This window comes from Sphaerodactylus townsendi, linkage group LG05 (genome assembly GCF_021028975.2).
Source record: "Sphaerodactylus townsendi isolate TG3544 linkage group LG05, MPM_Stown_v2.3, whole genome shotgun sequence".
In the NCBI taxonomy this organism is placed as follows: Eukaryota; Metazoa; Chordata; class Lepidosauria; order Squamata; family Sphaerodactylidae; genus Sphaerodactylus; species Sphaerodactylus townsendi.
The window spans coordinates 32556695-32575612 of NC_059429.1; the positions used below are offsets into that span (position 1 = coordinate 32556695).

Sequence of the window (18918 nt, forward strand, 5' to 3'; positions counted from 1 at the left end):
AACATTATTACCATAGTCTGGAAATGGTAGAAGAGAAAAAAAATTTCAAGTGACCGGTTGGTTTTTAGATATCTTTGCCGTATGCATCTGCCACTATTCCACAAGAGTGGAGAAAAGCCACATAATGTGGTGTTGGAGGAGAATGCAACTTTAAAAGCAACTTTCTGGTACTTATGAAGGTATACCTGAAAGTATGAGGGCAGTCTGGTGAAATCTCAGAAGCCAGAAGAACCATTGAAGAGGATACTCAGTGGCCAGAGGGTGGGGATTCAGGACCCTGGGTAGCTCCTTGCCCTTCATGATTAGTAGATGCAGAATAATTTTTTTTGCAGGCTCTGTCTGATTTTGCATAGTTTAATGTTCATGCTAGACACAGATAAGAACACAAAAATATGGAACATTTCATGAATTTGTGTCATCCTTACATCCTCACTTCAGCAGCACACATACTAAAAATGGAACAATGAGGAGAAGATTAGCATGATTTATACAGACCAGCAATTTGAATTTGCCTTTGTGCCAAATTGATAAATTTACTTAGGGTAAAGTTAATACAGCACAGACTTTGTGCTGCAAATATGATGCTATTCAAAGAGCCAGTGCCATTCTGATATGCCACTGTGTTTGCAGAAAGGGAGGAAGAAACCATGGTAGCTGCCTTTACACAGGGTGCTGGCAAATCTACATGCTGAGTTCTGCATCCAATTGTATTCACTTCCTGTTGAAGAAGTCCAAAATGGAGGATTTGCAAAGAAGCATTAGGATGGCTTACAGCCATTGGTACTTCTGAGAAAATATTAAAATACCCTGGTATTTTCACCATTGATGCAACATTAGAAAGTAATAACCACACTCCCTGTTTGTCATTTCGCTGCCTAATACCCAGTCTTAGAGATACAACACGAAAAAGGAAAATCCACTGTACCCTAGCTGCCCACTTCTAACACAGCACAAAGTTTAACTTCAAATTTTAATAAAGTGCAAAAGTGCAAAGGTGCAAACAGTGCAATAAAAACACAAACCTATAACATAGTATATACAGCCAGAAGCTAAGATAAAATGTTCCTATGACATATAATAATATGCACCAATACTAGGGGAATCATAGATCATCATCCCTAAGGCAGCCTACAGCTACATCCCAAATACAGGAGGGAGGGGACTCTAATGTGCACTTGTGATTAAAACAGTCATAAAGCTCCATGTATCACCTGCATGCTCTATAGAGCCCTTAAGTGAGGATATCAGATTTTTTGTGATTGAAACTCAGATTGTCAAATTCAATGAAAACAAAGATCCACTGGCCCTTATATTGAGGTCAGGGGTTGGTAGGGGTGTTGCAAAGAAAGGCCAGTTGGAGTCAGGATGTAGAGGTACAATGCAAGCAGCAAGCAGCTTGATTGGAGAACTCAGATATGCACAGAGGTGAAAAGTGTCAAAAATTAGCATCTGTTACAAGATAAGAATTCTATGTTCCAATCATTAGGGCCCTGGGCCATGAGTCCAAGAGTCCATGTCTATGTTAGATATAATTGTTCTGGTTTTTCTTTCAGTCTGTCTTGAATTTTCAAGGGTACTGTGAAACTCATAAGGAACTGAGGATGAAGGAGAAGGCACATGTCTTGTTAGTTGCATTGTGGCTGAGGAATCCAAAGATACAAGTGAGGAAGAACCAACTGTGCAGCCAGCCAGGGCTCCATTCGTTATTTGGTATGGAGCAGTTTTGTTTGCTAAAGAGACAAGCCACTGATTTGCATATGTTCAGGAAGAAATGCAAAAGCCAGGAATTGTCAGATGTTCCCACCCAGTGGTCTCTCTTGCCAAGTTTTTACAACTAAGCAGATGTGATTGCACAGAGATGCTGGTGCAGTAGGGCAGCTCCACTCGAACATTACCCTCTTCTCTTGCTTTCTGTCTACAGTTGATCACATTACAACACCAGTCGGAGCCCATCTGTTCTAATTGTGATTGTTCTGCTCCACCAATCCTGGACACACATCACCCTCTCATGCGCTCCGCTCCATCCACAGCTATACGTTTCCAGTGAGTGAATCACTGTGGTTTGCCATAGTAAAGAATCTTGCTTTGCATCTTGTAACAAACAGCAGTCTCCTAAGGGAAGTGTTCTCATTTGTTCCTTTATTCGTCTATCAGCTCACCTATTTGCATTTGCTGTGACACTGTCTTCTTCTTGCCTGTTTTTAGAACTTTCAAGATCATCAGTAAGAAAAATTATTTGAAAAGGTGGAATGTGAGCAGTTTGTTTTCCAGAGGTAAAGTGGTTAGAGTGAAAGACTATCACAGGGCAGATCTTTGCTCTGGTATGAAACTCACTGGATAATATTGGGTTGGTTACTCTCTTTCAGCTTGAGCAACTTTTCAAGGTCATTGTGAAAGATAAAATGGGGAAAAGGTATCTGGTACACTGCCCTGAGCCTTTGGGCGGAAGGACGGTATAGAAATGAAATCCACAAAAGAATATTTCCTTTAATTATTTTATTTATTATTTTATTTTATTAAACTTATAGGCCGCCTATCCCCGACCAAAGACTCAAAGCGTGGACTCAAAGTAATGCTGCGTCCAGCATCCTCTATATATTTTGAAAAATTAGAATGTGCTTTGTTTGTAGTTTGTTTTTTTTCCTAAATAAGGAGTACAAGAGACAGATGACAAAACCCACTCACATTTACCGAAAACCCAATCTGACTCAGCTATTCCTTTGACTCTAACAGTGTGTTGAACAGAGGAATACCTAGCTGGAGAGAACAGGGCCCAATCCTGCTGTTCTGTCCAACAAGAGGGCAGGTGGCAATGTGTGCAGCCTGCCACTGAACGGCGACTGGTGCTGGGGTTCAGTGTTGGCCACAGCCCCACAGTGTCAGCACGACTGCATACATTAAATTTACATCAAATTTAGTACTTTAAAAATTCAGATCTTTCCATCAAATTTAGTACTTACAGCAGCCACCAATTCAGGAGGGCTACCTAGTCATCGCAACATTTTCTTCCCTCCTTTGCCTCTCAATCCAAATCTATTCATTATTCCGTTAATAAACCTTTTCACAACAGCTTCTCTAACAGAAAGCATAATGATACACCTGTCACAAGAACCTGTGGTTAGGATATAAAAGAAAAAAATAACAGAAGTACCTAAGTGCTAGAACTGTTTGTAAGCAAGTTGGTATCATTTTGTGAAAGCCCAAGTCACCTCCTTAAGAACCCCCTTTCTTTGTGTGTGTATGACAGTAAAGGTTATAGAATTAAAACATCTCCTGCCTTCCAGTAACAGATAGCCTCTCTTACCACAGGCGCAGAAAGAAATATAGAAATATTGGCACCCTTTTGAGTCCCTTCTCCCTTCCAGAAAGAAAGTTAAAAAATGGGAAAGAAAGCCTTATCATTCTGCAGATAATCCCAGGGGAGAGCTTAAGGATTTGTTGTACCATATCCACAATATCCAGGATCAAGACAATATCAAGACACACACACACACTGTGGTGGGACAGAGACCTCACTTGACTGGGTATGAGACCTTGTAAACCCCTACTAAGAGCATAAACTGACTGGAAAGCCAAATGGGATGAGATCAGCATCTTGGTTCCAACAATAACTGTGGATAAGGCAAACCAGGTGGTTTCTAGGTTTGCCAACAGGTCTAGGGAGAAATGTCCTGCTCCTTTAATAAAGGCTTAAAGTGTGGACATGAGTAACTGAAGTTACTGAAGTCCACACTGAAGTTACTCATGGCATGAAGGCAAATACCATCACTGGATAAATAACATCCCATTATTACAGAGGTGGGATTTTTTCCCTTTTTGGCCAAGCAGTTGGAAATCCAAGGTTGTCCCCATGACCAGTATTTGAAATAGAGATGCCAAATGATTAGGGGGAAACTTGTACGTCCTGTTTTTCTGCCTTGAACAACATGTACTGCAAGCAAAGCATTTCACAGTATAGAAATGCTTACTTATTTATTTAAAACATTTATATGACACCTCATCAGAGATCTACTCATGGTAGTTCATAAAATAAACCAATATAAAAACGCTAAAAATAATCAGAATAACAACAATTCAAAGATCACCTACTAACGCTTAAACAGCTAGACCTGCTGAAAAGTCTGCAACCCTGGCATGAAGCTGGATAAGACAGGGTTGCACTTACCTGTAACTGATGTTCTTCAAGATCTTCTGTTCAGACACATATCAGGACTGCACCTGCACAGGCCTGCAATGGAAAAGTCTCGAGCTTCCTATCAAGAGAGTGCTCCTGCTGTTAACATTCCCGCAACGATGCTCCCTCCAAACCGTTATATGCTCAATGGTACAACACCTTTCCCCAGTTTATTTTTTGCGGCAACATAGTGTAGTTGTGTTGAGCTTCTTCCACGTGAGTCAACTTGGGTGAAGATAGAACCACCCCAGTACAACACTTCCCCTGAGATTTTTAAAGGAAGAATTTGCTGCAGGGAGGGTGCATATGATCCTACTGTAATCCTATACAGTTACTTTCAGTTAACCCTACTGCAGTGATGGTGAACCTGTGGCACGGGTGCTAGAGGTGGCACTTGGAGCCCTCTCTGTGGGCACGCACAGAGTTCGTCACGTGGGGGGTGGAAAATCACCCCCCACACACACACACACACATCTAGCCTGGGCCACTGAGCACAACATGCACGCACCGTGGTGACCAGGGAAGACTCGACTGGCAGGCCTGGTGCCTGTGCTCCAGGTGGCTTCTGCCTGAAGGGGGGGTGCAGAGGAGGCAGAGATGCTAGAGAGGCACAGAGTGGTGCACGTAGGATTTGCTGGAGGCTAGAGCAGGCTGGCCCCTGCTCGAGTGGGTGGGGTGGCAGAAAAGGGAGCCCTTGTGCATCTAGGAAGCTAAATTGCTGGGTTGGCAATTTCTGTAACAAGCATTACGGGTTTGGCTAAATTCTTAAGTACTCGGTCTTAAAAAAAAAGATCTTCCGCCATCACTGCCCTATTGAATGGTTTTGAACAAGAATAACTCACCATTAAGTTGCACTGTTATGGCGCAATCCTGTGTGTGTGTGTGTCCGTGTCCAGGTCACCAGTTAAGATCTAACCCGCACAAGCCCAGCAATCTAGAGAGTGGAGATAGGTGGTGAACCAATAGGTTTATGGAATGCTCTACTCTTGAGGCTTGGCTGGCACCTAACATGCTTTCTTTTAGGTACCAGGCCAAAACATTTCGGTTCACCCAAGTTTTAACTGACAAATTCTTTAATATCATTTTATACTGGGCTTTTAGTCTGCAATCTGGTATTTTTAGCTGTTCAGTTTCTGCTTTTATGCTGTGGTTGGGTTTTTTAATTCTGGATTTTGATAAATTAACTTCTAATGTCTTATATTTTTATTTTTTTTATAAGCTGCCTTGGGTAGATTCCCTGAAAAGGCAGTACAATTTTTTTTCTAAATAAATCAATAATTTCTGATGTGACCTTTGAAGCAAAACCATTTACTCTCGCCTCCATTTTTAGTGTACATGCTAGAGCCTTAACATGCCTTCTCCATTTACTTTTATTCTACAAGCTCAATAAATAGTCTGTGTTTGCAAGCATCAGTTTCTACCAGACTTGCTTGCAGGCATGATAATTAGCTAGCAAGGCATAAGCATGCATTCTCCCTCTCACTATGCCAAAGGAATCTTCTTCTGTTGTTAAGACTCAAATGTCATGGCAAAATTACAACTACGCAACATCCCGTGATTAATCAATATTTGCAAACCTGAACACTGTTTCATTTTTACAAAGTCAGATATAGGGTAACTTTTCTGGAATAAGATAATTTATGCAGTAGATATCCCAATCTGCTCCCGATTCAAGACCTTCTTTCATTAGAAAAAACAGTGTCTGAATAAAATCCTTGGGCAAATGCTAGTTGGAAAATGGGCAAGTGTTGGCAGAAGCACATTCCCTACAATCGACACTAAGGTGAGGGAGGCTGTCTTTACCCGCAATAAAAAATGTTTTAGATTACTGTTTGGGAAATCTGATTATCAACCCTCCACTACTATAGCTGAGAAAATCATGTTTGTGTTTTATTTCTCTGAAAGGAGTAAATCTGTAAGCCGCCCCCTCACCTCTAGCGTGCAGCAGTTTTTATACTGGGGGGCATTCCCTCTACAGTTCCTCAGGAGTATTTTTAGTCTTGTGCTAGGATTGAGCCCTGGCACCTAATGCGAATCCACTGCGGGAGACCTCGCATCCATCAAGCTACGCCTTGTGCACTCTACACGAAATAACAGCTCCCTGGAGCTGCCTCCAGGCAATACTCCCGTAAACGGGCTCCTGACATTGGTGAAGGGGTGGTTTCTAGCCCGGCTCTCCAAGGGCCAGGGCATGGCTTGCAGCGTGGTGGCTCCCCGCGTTGTCGGAAGGAGCCACTTGCTCCCCTGCCAGTCGCTCTATTGTGCAGGTCGCCCCCCATGGTTGCTCATAGCAACCGTGTCGCGGGCGCGTTCCCGCTGCAGGGGCGAATTCTACCACGTGGGCAGGCCTCTAAGCTCCTCCGAACAGGAAAAACGTGCAGCGGACGAGTGCGCACGCGTGGGCACTAAAGGGTTAACCGCGGCGGAGAAGCAGATCGTCGCGCTCCACGAGGCGGCATGCGCAGTGAGTTGGATGGTTTCCTTTTTCAGTCCCGCGGGACGGGTTATGCAAGTCTTTTATTCCGGGCTGTTGCAAACAATCAATTAGCCGAGCTCCTTGCTTGCTAGCCCTGCAAAGGAGTTAAGGAGTCGCTGATTGGGAAAACAGCTGCCTCTGGGTTTCTGTTTGCCCGACAGCTTAAGGAGCAGAACTTTTCGAGTGGCGTCTGACGGGACTTCTGGGTTGCCAACTCTCTAGCTTGGGAAATTCTTGGAAGTTTGGTGGCGGTGTTTGGAAAGGAACCTCACAATGGGTGGGTGCAATAGAGACCTCTCTTTGAAGCTGTAAGTTCCTCCAAGGGAAGTGATTGGTGTCGTCTGGAGACTAGTTGAAATGCGGTTATCCCGGGCCCACCTGGAGGTTGGCAACTGTGTAGTCCATGAAGGTCTCGAATGCATTTCTTCCAATGGAAATTTTTATTTTAAACCAACAGCAGAATTGTGATTTACAGTATGGGGTTACAACTTGAAACCCACACTTGTAAAATGTTGCCAACCTCAAGGTGGGATCTGGAGTTTTGAAATTACAACTGATCTCCAGACTACAGCAGTGGCAGATTCAGCTGTGTGGCATCATACCCTTCCTGAGCTCCCTTTCCCCCAGTCTTTGCTATTCCAATCACCACCCTCAAACCTCCAAGAGTTTTCCCAAGTCAGTGCAGATAACCCTACACAGATCATTTATATAATCTGTCTTGAAGTGGGACACTTGGGTATAGTTTCACAGAAAATACACAGTAGCATTTAAGCTTTCAAGTGACATAGAATGCCTGACCTGTACCAGAATACAGTAATACCCAAATAATTTGATCCAGTACCATATAGATAAGGTGATATTGTGTTGGCAACTGGACCAAGCATATGATAGTTATTATCCATGAGAGTGAAATGAAGTTACAGTATTCATCTGAAACCAGATGTAGGGGCAAGCCTTCATATTTTGCAAGTAGGCAGAAATGTTTGACAGGGTGCTGAGCTACTATTGCCATTATGTTCTGCCTTTCAGCAAGGAACTTGAGGTAGCCTACTAGAGATTCCCAGGAATCCTCTGTCCAGGACAGTGATCCTAGCCCTTTTTAACTTCAGCAGGTTTATGGGTCTAATCTAGCAATGCAATCCTTATGTTCCCTGAAGAGCACTGCGTTCAGTAAATAACTTATTAGTGATCCCCCCCTCAAAAGATGTCCAGCTGATCTCAACCAGGGCTGGGGCGTTTTCAATCCTCCTCCAGCCTAGTAGAACACTCTGTCTGATGAGACCCAGGCCTTGCGGGATTTGAAGATGGAGCTGTTCCAGCAGGCTTACAGTTGAGGCTGTGATGGTTTACTATCAAATGGACTCCCTCTTCCCACCTTCCCCCACACTGTTATAAACAATAAGAACATGCTGTAGTTAAAACCAGATTTTTAGTCGCCATCTGGTTTTAGAATTAGGGCATTTGATGGTTTTAGCCTTTACATTTTACTGTATTTTTATTTTATAAAAGCTGCCCTGAGTCCGGAAGAAGGACAGCATACAAATATAATAAATAATGTATCTGTGCCTGTTTACAGAAAAATAATTTGTCCATCTGACAGTGGAATGTGTTGCTGGTCTTCACAGCTGGAAAAGAATGGGTTTGAGTATCATTGCCAGAAAATGGATGTCTCTACTGGCTGCCTCTACAGAAATTGTGATGAAAGATGGGTCAGAGGCAGTAAGCTATAATCATGCAGTCTAGGTACAGCCACACAGCACCTAAAAGAAGATATAGCCCAAATAAAATTAGGACTTTAAAAAAAAGTATGTTTGTTTCCCCTGCAGAATTGTCAGATATTCATGAATTATTAGTTCAGTGTTATAATTTCCCTATTCTTAGCCTCACAAATTTAGACTACATTACAAAGAAGTACTGCCAATTTTTACAGGGGATTTTTGTACATTGGTTATTAAAGATGGCACATTCTTATGATTCCAAATTGTCCGTACCCACAACTGGGAGTCTCTAGCCCAAATCTGATTCTCATATTCACAGAAAAAGCTACTAGCTAGTGTTGATAGTGCTGTGTCCAACTGTGCCCATACTGCAGCTTTTCTGTGTACAGAAACCACAGGATACAGAGCGCAGAGGATATTGAAACTCAGTGAAACATGCAGCTGAAACAGGGAAGCCAAACTTAATGTCATCCTCAGTCAGCTATGATAATCTTCTGAAGTTTGAGCACTGCAAAACACTCACATGTTCTTTCTTTCTGTCACTCATACTTAACCTATAAAAATACAAAAATCATGCTTACTGTATCATAACTTATTATGCATTGTCTGATCTCAATTCGTCAAAATACTAGTCCAAGATAGAACAGAATTTTAGTCAATGAGTTGGTAAGCATCTCACTCGGAAGAGGATGCAAGGGGAAGTATAGGAGCGTCTTAGTTTATGGGGTGTAGGGAGATGAAGCAGAATCTTTTTAGTTAGATGCAAATGCCGATAACAGGCATTCAGTATTGCAAATCCAGATGAACAGGGTCACATTTCTTTTCTTTCTTTTTTGCAAGATCCGATCATGACCTTGTTAACTTGCAGTGTAAAAAAGGGATTGAACTGATAGCATCAAGAAGGATACAAAAATGTTTACTGGCCCACTTTGGGACAGCCCCAGTGACAGCTGAAAATTTGGAAAAGAGAAAAACAGGCTAGGAGCAGTTTACCTGCCTGTGATCCAATGTTGGCTGGGCAAGCAGATAACCTCTCTTCTAGGACAGAAAGATTGATGGATTGCTCGTAACTCAATCATGTTAATTCACAGTGGCAGTTTTGAAGGCAGTTATTTTAATTGGAGCTGCCGCTTGTGCTGGTGGTCTTTGGCCAGGGGCATTGTTCCAGGGTTTCGTTTAAGGAGTAGTAAGAGATTTCAGTGGAAAGAACAAGATTCTAGAGCAAGGCTTAAAGATCCATCCTTAGATATATTCAGGATCAAATACAAAAGAAATAACAGCATACCTACACAAACACACCTAGTAGTTCTGTGGCTATTTTATTGTATCTCGCCAAAGCCAGAGATGGAAGTTTTCCTGGAAATAATCACGTTACCAGGAAAACATGGCAGGGCATTTGCTGTCTCCCTAACTGGCTCCTCTATTCAGTAAATTGTATGTCCACTTGGGGTAAATCGTATATCCACTTTAGAGGGAGACAAAGAGAAAAAGAGTTTCAGTTTATACCCCACTTTTCTCCACTATAAGGAGTCTCAAAGTGGCTTACAAACTCCTCCCCTTCCTCTCCCCACAAGAGACACCTTGTGAAGTAGGTGGTACTTAGAGAGTTCTGAGAAAACTGTGACTAGCCTAAGGTCACCCAGCAGGTTCACCAGATTAGAGCTTACCACTCTTAACCATTACACCATGCTGGTCTTTGGGATAACTGTCTGAGAAGAGGAGGGCTATACTATCTCATAAGTTTTCCCAATCACAGCAATTTTACATACATCCAAGGACAGCAAGATAGCATGACTCAGACATCCCTACTTGTGGTATTATAGGGGAGTCTAATGTAGGGGTCCCCAATATGTTGCCATAGAAACCACCAGTACCTTTCCTGGCCACATTTTTAAAATTGGATGGCACCTGATGGGGCTTTTCTTCAGTATAGCTTTTAATTGGGAATTGGAGAGCTGGTTGGCTGTATAGGTTTCGAAAAAAGCTGCTTTGGCAGCAGTTACTACAAGCACAGAAGGATCTTCACTGCATTATTGAAGGTAAGCGGTATGTATGCCAAAAAATTATCAATATGTTCATTTTAAAAGGCATCCTGTTAAACAGAGCTATAGTCTGAAATGTTGAAGAATTACTGTTGTTATCAGGTTTCTGCATGGCCTCAATCTCTACCATGCTGTGGTTGGCTCTGCCTCCTGCAGCTATTTTATGGTTGTGTCAGAACTCTATGGTTGTGTCAGAACTCTATGGTTGTGTCAGAACTCTAAAGGCTCACAGACACAAAATAGTTGGGGACCCCTGCTTTAATATATTCAGGCAGTTTTGCTGAGGAGCGGGAGAGGGACAAGGACAATAGCCAAAGATAACCGTTTAGAACATTTTAAAGCTTTGGTCTCCAAATTTTCGGCTGCTCCAAAAATTGTTTTCATGTTGATCAATCTGGCAAAGTCAGGCACTGATGATTTCCATGGAGCCTTCCTTTACTGGAAACACTATCAAGTATCCTATGTTAGGTTGGAAGAAGTTCCTTCTGGTCGATTCCCTACTGGTGGAATCATTCTGGGATAGCCCCTGCAGTTGTCCTGGGACAACAGAGAACTCCCCACAGCTCCTGTCTCAAACTCCTGTCTGTTCCAGCTCTGCCCTGCGAAACCCCCTTCTTCCCAGTGTTTTTTTTTAGAAACCCCCAGGAAGGTACACCTTTTTCTGGTGTTCTCTGGCGAACACAGGATGAACCCGATATTGTGGGGAATCCTAACCCTCCATGAGTCTTCTGTTTGTGCTGTCAGCCAATCACAGCTAAGTGTCTTGAGCACGCGCAGAATGAAAGACTCACGGCAGGCAGAACTTCACCTTTTTAAAAAATTTCTTCTTGCAAAGAAGCCACGACCATTCAACTAATAGGCACATGTTTATGTGCTGTTTCTAGCTATGTAGAGCACTGCTTTGTGACGACGTAGCTTCGTAGCCGTTACACTAAAAAACCCCGAAGGAATGCCTGTTCACATTCCCGCCCTAAAGCAACAGCCAATCGGGAATGAAGAGCAGAAGAGGCTCCGAGGTGATCCTGGCTTCTGATCACGGTTCCAACACGAGACCTCGGCTGCCATGAGGAGTGATGGACTGGGATCAACTAAGTACTGTAATATGTGATCCCAGTTCAATTCCAGAATGATTCCGCTCGTGGGGAATCGACCTCTGTGGAAGCACCACTTAATGACTCCTCATTTTGCTCTTGGAATGGTTAGATACATCCTTCTGTTAATGTTAATTTTCTCAAATGTACTTCTAATAACAATAAGTGTTTGCAACAGACCACTACAGCTGAACAGGCAGAAAATTAGGTTCAGGTTCTATGGCTAAGAGCCATCTGATGAAGTGGGTCTTGAAAATGTGTATCACAATAAATCTGCTCATCTTAAAGGTGGCACAAGTCTCCTTTTTGTTTTTGCTGGAATGAACTAACATTGCTACCCCTCTGGAATCTATCTGAGATCACAGAAGCGAATGATTTATCTTGTTTTTGAAGGCTGGACAGAAAAATTACGTGGATCCAGTTACTAGCTACTTAGTATTAACCAAAGTTGTCCATTTGGAGAGGGGAAACTGCTGTGGATCTTCCTGCAGACACGTAAGTATTAAACCATCTACCATCTTCAAAGTCAAAGCAGCTGAATCCACAAACTATTGAAGACAAAGGTCATGGATTTAAAGTTGGTTAAAATTAGAATATTTGTTGTTAAGCTGAAATTTCCCCCCTCCGAACTGGGCCCACTCTGTACTTTGATATGTATTTCTGAATGAACCTGCATGTATGGAGACTGCAAGAAAATATTTGATTAGTGGGATTGACATTGGCACCAAAGTGCTCAGATTTTAGCTTACTCTAGTCCATCAGCAGCCCAATTAAGTTGGAGTACTTAGTTTTTTGTTCATAGGCACAACAACTAGATTTGTATGAGATGAAAGCTTATAGCTTGCAATGATATTTGCTTTCTATAAGAATATTCAGAATTGCCTTGAAGTCAGTGATCTTTGCTTTTTTATGAACCAGACAGATATTGTACTTAGCAAATGCTGTGATCCTAAGATCACTTACATGGAATTAAAATCCCACAGGGACAAATGAGGCTTTGCTGCATTTCATTGTGTAAGTACTTCAAACTACATTTGCAGATAGGGTTAGAAGAGGGTAACAAACAGGATCAAAAACAAGTACTATATGGAAAACTTCAGAAACTGGCTATGTTTATCATCTTCAAACACCTAAAGGTTTCTCACATAGAAGAATGCAAAGAGAGACCCATCCGATGCCGCTGCAGTGTGCACAAGACTAGATCAAATGGGCTTGAGTTACTGGAAGATACGTAGAGGTAGAGCACTGCTGCCAAATGTTAAGAGCATTTTAAAAATGGAACCAATTACCTAGGGCTGAGAGAGCAAACTCTCTTCTGCTGAAGGTTTCAAGCAGAGACTTAGCCATTTGTCAGTGATGCTTTAACTCTGTGTTCTGAACTGAACAGACAGTTGGACTAAGTAGTCTATAAGATCTATGCCAACTCTGTTAAAGTAGAGCGTGCAGGCAATTGTGGGCTTGATGGGAGCCCATAAGGGAACCTCAATCCCAACGAAGTTTTGGTGCTATTGGACAGGAACGGGAGCTGACTGAAAGATAAGTATTCAATTTCACACACACCCCATTTCATGAGGCACAGCCTTGCAGCTTGGTGGGATTGCCAGTGGATGTCTAGAGCACATTTGTAGCACCTTTTCAGCTTTGGCTAGCTATGACACTTCTTTGTGAAGCTGATTCTGACCACAGTTGACCATGCTGTGATTACTTCCATCCTGGATTTCTATGATGCACTCTGTGTTGGACTGACTTTCCAGACAGTTTGGATTCTTCCACTAGCTAGGAAAGCAGTGGCAAGGCATCATTTTAGGCATCATCCCTTGTTGGTACTTAATCTTCAGTGGCTGTCTGCTTGTTTCTAAGCTCAGTTTCGAATGCTGCTTCTTAGCTTTTAAAGTCTGGAATCAGGGCACCTGAAGGACTTACTTTCCTGATAGGCCTACCCAAGGGGGACTTTCAACAGCTCAGTCCCAGGGTCATGGTCTCCTACCTTCAGAAGTGAAGCAGGTGGTGTGAGGGAGAGGAAAGGGCCTTCCCATGTGTGATGTCTGTGGGATTCCTTTCCCTCAACCCTCAGCCTAGTACCAAATCCATTTATTCTTCAGTTCCAAGCCAGAGCTTTTTTGTTCATGTAGGCTTTGGGAAATGTAAGTTTCGGATTGACCCTTCAGGATTTCATATGTGGTGGGGGAAAGTGCCACTAACTCGCAGTTGACTTATGGTGATCCCACAGAGTTTTCAAGACAAGAGATGTTTGGAGGTGGTTTGCCATTGCCTGCCTCTGCCTAGGCTGTGGAAGATCTGAAAGAAATTTGACAGGCCCAAGGTTACCCAGCAGGCTTCATGTGGAGGAGTGGGCAATGCTGAGGAGAAAGCCAACTAACACTGACTCCGCCCTCAGCCATGTCTCAGTAATGCCCATGCTACACCGGCAGGGCTGGTGGCAGCTCTGGTGTGGTGCTCAGTGCCATATCGGGGCATCCCAGGAGGCTGCAGAGGCAGCCCACCAGTGGATATGCCCCTCCACTGGAGTAAGTGCCCTAGACAGGGCATTTCCATCAGCATAGGACCCCGCCACCTCCATAAACTCTCTTCACACACACGCTCCACCTTGGGCCTTTTTGCATCAACCAAACAGGTTTGCTTTGCAGTGACAAATAATAGTAACATACAATGGTAACATAGTCGAATCTGAAACATTAAAAGCAGCTCTAAAACTACTGCAGAACAGTTTAAAATAGCAGCTAGCATAAAAACAAGGAGGAAGAGTAAAAGCACACAAACATATTTTAAAGAAGCAGATAAACAGAAATTTCTCAGTAAGCAATCTGCATACACACAATTATACCAGTCTGGTCAGTATTCGGGGGGAAGGGAAGAAAAACAGTGAACAACAAGACTAGGAAAAGAAGTATGTTTTCACTGGATGCTGAAAGCTCAAAGTATTTGGAGCCAGAATAGTAGGTAAAGAGAGATGGACCTATTTCTAGAAGCAGCCTGCCTTTCCTCAGACATAGCAGAATGGTAGACCAGAGCCACTAACAAAGATTGCAAGAAATAATAATGTTTGGGGCCACCTTAAGGTTGGCCTTAGATATGGTATTCTGCTAATCAGTGGAACTATTTTCCAAATAATATGTTCAGGATTGGGGTGCTTAAAACCACTGGAACAATTTTTTTTCCATCTCAGATGTCCTTTTACAATTTGAGGCTATTGATTTAGCTTTTCAATGTGAATTTAATGTATCCTGGGATTCTAAGCCCAATCTAGAAATACTGTGTAGCAAATGAAAATGCTGGTCTAAAAAAAATCAGATCAATGGTTTTCCTTGGGGCCTACACCCCAGTTTAACTGTATTTATTACCCCATTTTAAATGTATACACAATGGGTATGTAAGCTCCTTAGGGCCCGCACTGGGGAGAAAGGCATGATTAAATTAAATAAATAAATGTCAGTAGATTAATGAAATCATGGCTGTTTAATAATTCTAATTGTAGGTGATTGATTGCATACTAATTAAACAATATGTTTGTAGTAAAAGCATATTGTTGCATATTGTTTTTAGATTATGCACAAATGAATTGCTGCAGCCATCTTGAAAGAGGTATTCTCTTGTATATGGGAACCAAAAAAGGGTGCCCCTTCTAAGGTTATGCGAGCCACTTGAGGTTTCTGTAAGGGTTTGCACCTCAAAGAGTTTTCATTTGTTTGATAAAATCCACTGTTGATTAATTGAGGAGGCATCTCTTTAATGAATCAAAAGGTCAACAATAACTGAGTAACCGTTACAACTTTAATATGGTGCCAGTGTACATACAGGGCTTCAAAGAGGAAACCACCCCCCCCACCCACCCACCCCCCGCCTAAAAAGCAAAACCTCCTTTCTAGCTGCAAACCAAGAGTACAAAACAAGTTAATGATCAGATTTCATTTTAACCCAAAGTTTATCAATGCCGATTTTACAGAAGCTCTCATAGTAAAAACATAATGTTGTAGATTATGTTGCTCAATGAAACTTTACATTATAAAAATAAGTTGAGTCAATGCATTCTTCAGCACTGGGCAGCTGTGTAACTTCTCAGGTGTCACTGACTCTTCCCAAGCAGCCTTCCACATGGTCATTATGTCTACTGAAGAGGGTTTAAAACCTCTTCCTATACAGAGGATAGGGACCCCGACCACCCTTTATACAGTTCTTTCCAAACTCCTTTCAGCTGCAGTTTTGACACTGTGATCCTTTGCACACTTGCCCAGGAGTGAGCCACACTGAACACAGGGGGCCTTCCTGCTGAGTAAGTATGCATGGTGCCTAGCTACAGAAGGATTTTACTTCTCTTCAGCATGGCAGAATGGATCTCCCTCTCCACCTTAAGCGTGTTGACAAAGAGGTAAATTCCCTTGACTCAAATAAGATTGCCTTCTACATTGGTCTGTTTTGGATTGCATGCAATGTGGATGGGGAGAAATTGGCAACCCAGTCATACTTTGCAAGTGGCCTCCCGTACAGTAATTAGGACCATTTGCTCAGAGAAGGGACGAGGGTGGGTGCAGGGTATAATTCCCCTCCTTTCTCTTTAAAGTCACGAGGGCACCAATGATTTATAGGACATCATTAACTAGTCCTCCTTTAACTCTGGGCAAGGTAGAGGTCTAGTCAAGAGTGACTTATTTCATCTCTCTCTTTCTCCAGTGTCCGTATGGCCAAACGAACGTTAAAGATCCATCCAAAAGGAAACGGTTCAATTCCTTTTTCTATGCTTGACGATCGAAGGCTTTTGCATCATACCATGAAGAAAGAAACGATCAGCTGTCACCCTCACTCTCCCCCCTTTTTTCTTCCCCCTACTGCTTCCCCGTTTTGCATATTGGCGTTCCTTTGACCTCTGCTGTTCCGTATCCTGAATATTTTCCAATTGTAATGAAAAAAATCCATGTGTGTGCCAGTGATGTTGAGCCATTGACAAGGCTTTGCATTTCTCTGCCACTACAAGCTGCAAAGAGATGGTTGCTTTGCTTTCCAAAGTCATTAGAGCGAAGGGGGGAAGCCAGCAATTCTAGGGATACCTTTGTTTTGCTTAACTGTGTAATGGCATACTCTGAGAACCATGTCAAGGGCTTGTTCCATTGAGTGAAGGGAGTGAAGGGCTGTAAGTGAAGGGCGATTTGGAGAGACAGATTTGACCACAAGTTTGCAAGAAGTGTTCCAATCTGATTCACAGTACAGTGGTTGGATATAACACATCAACTCTGAAGTCTCTGGATCCTAGATCTTAAATATATGTGCAGCTTGATCTTGTGCATGTTTACTTTGAAGTAAGTACCACTAAATTAACTGGGACTTACACTCAAGCAAACATGAATAGGGGTGCAGCCTTAGGAGTGGGCCTGACTCATTTGATATTGCTGTGTTTTCTTAGTAGCAGCTAAATTGACTGTATTGAAGACATAGGCAGCGAGGGGATGTGGAAGTTTTATCTGTGATAGCATAGCTGCAATGGTCCATTCACAAATGCACACATGCATCCTTTCTGGATGTGGCAGCCATCAAGAGAGAAACATAGATGTGTGAACCAGTCATTGATGATTGACAGCTGAATATGGGAACTGACTCTTCTGCTTTGTGAGGCTATAGTAGTTCTGTCTGTCATGCTGGATCTGTGATACTGCATTCACACATGCAAGGCACCTCATAAGCTGCAGTGATCGAGTGATAAACGTGCACATGTGAACTGGCCCGCTGTTAAGCTTGCATTCTTGAATTGAAGCCAAAGCACATTGTTTGTTTTGAGCTCTCTTAAATTAACTGGCTGTCTGACTGGAGATAAACATTCAGTCCATTTGTATGAGATGGCTATTCCTTCTAAGTCAGTGATCAGGGTGTAAACTGCATCTTGGCTTCGCTAAATTGTGGAATGGCCCAGTAATGACTTTAGAAGCCTTGGACGTATATGCAATGGCCAAGCCAAGCCAGTAAGTTAAAAATAGTGACCCAACAAAGACCCCATTACATCAGTGCTGATCAAAATTTGTAGTTCTGCATGTCTTCCTCCAAATTTCAGTTCCTTCCACACTTACTGAGGGGCAAACCTCATTGAATACAGTGGGGTTTCCTGCCCTGTAACCCTTCTTAGGATCAACCTACCCATCTCTGCTATCAGAAGGGGGAAGGCCAGTGGTGGGATTCAGCAGGTTTGCACCACTTCGGCAGATTGTTAAAATAGTGCTTGTAAACAATCAGTTGTTAAATTATTTGAATCCCACCACTGGGGAAGGCTGTATCTCATCAATCAACAATTCGGGTGTCAACTGTTACTGCGTTTCTGTGTTAATACTGAGTTCAATGGACTTGGGGGGATTGAAACTCTGCTTATGATTGTACTGCTAAAACAACAACAAAAGCTCTAGATGATAAATGAAAGTTTTTTTATCAGATAGCATTTGGCTCTGTGTCAGAGAGCATTTGAAAGATAAATTCTCTATCCGCCCTCTGTTGAACCATCTCAAGCGTCTACAGTCCCACAACCCCGGGGTAAACATGTTGGGATCGAGACTCCTTTAAGCAAATCTGCTCAGAATCCTACAGGGGATCTAATCTGTTGGGTTGACGTCTAGGAAATTGGGTTGCACTGTAAATGTATAAGCTGCTGGGTGGGGGCTGACTGGAACATTTTACATGCACACACAAAACTCATGCTGGGAATATGAATGAGCACCCAAGAGGTCTTTCAAGAGCTTGGCAGCAACAAGCCCATTTTTAATGGGCTTTCACATGTCCTTGCTCTAGCTACATCCAGCAGGACTGGGTGTGATTTCATTGATTAAGCCAGAGTGGTTTCCCCTTCGCAGCTGTGCGGCGACTGGGTGATGTCTGTAGCCACAAACCAAATAAAATGAAGCTCTTGGGTGTAAAGTGATCACTGGAAAACAGTAGCTGCATTTGTCTGTCCAAGCAAAACAAAACTCAGGTCCCGTGGTACTTTGCATGATAACACTGAAATAAATATTGTTAAGTCTTTTAAGTTGCCACTGGACTTTTGTTTTGCTTTGCTATTTCATTGTTATGGTTAGCAAATCCTGCTGGACCCAGGAAGCAACCTCAGGGGAAAGAAGGCCTCAGCCTCTATGCTTGGCCTTCAGGGAAACTCCCTGGCCAGTGCCTGAGCCAGAATGCTGGACTAGATGGACATCTAGTCTGAGGCAGCAGGACTCTTCTTCTAATAATAGGAGTGCAGCCCTTTCTTGCTCACTGACAAGGCCTGGTCTGCTAAAATGCCACTGAAGTAATTAGGAATTAATTTCAATTTGGCAAATTCAAAGTAGGGATTGTTAGTCCCATTGAGGACACAAAGTTTGAATCAGTCAGGGATAGTGCTATTTCAGTCTTCAAATACACTAAGCCATATTTATGCAAATAGTAG

At 42.7% G+C, this 18918-nt stretch overlaps 1 protein-coding gene across 1 annotated transcript; it reads left to right on the top strand.

Moving 5' to 3' along the window:
- The first annotated feature begins 6344 nt into the window (after positions 1-6344).
- Positions 6345-17932, top strand: LG05H1orf53 (linkage group 05 C1orf53 homolog). The gene is made up of 3 exons (XM_048495760.1): positions 6345-6638; positions 11895-11996; positions 16191-17932. Exons 1-3 carry the CDS (start codon positions 6366-6368, stop codon positions 16260-16262), a joined length of 447 nt encoding a protein of 148 aa, XP_048351717.1. The 5' UTR covers positions 6345-6365; the 3' UTR covers positions 16263-17932.
- The last annotated feature ends 986 nt before the right edge of the window (positions 17933-18918 follow it).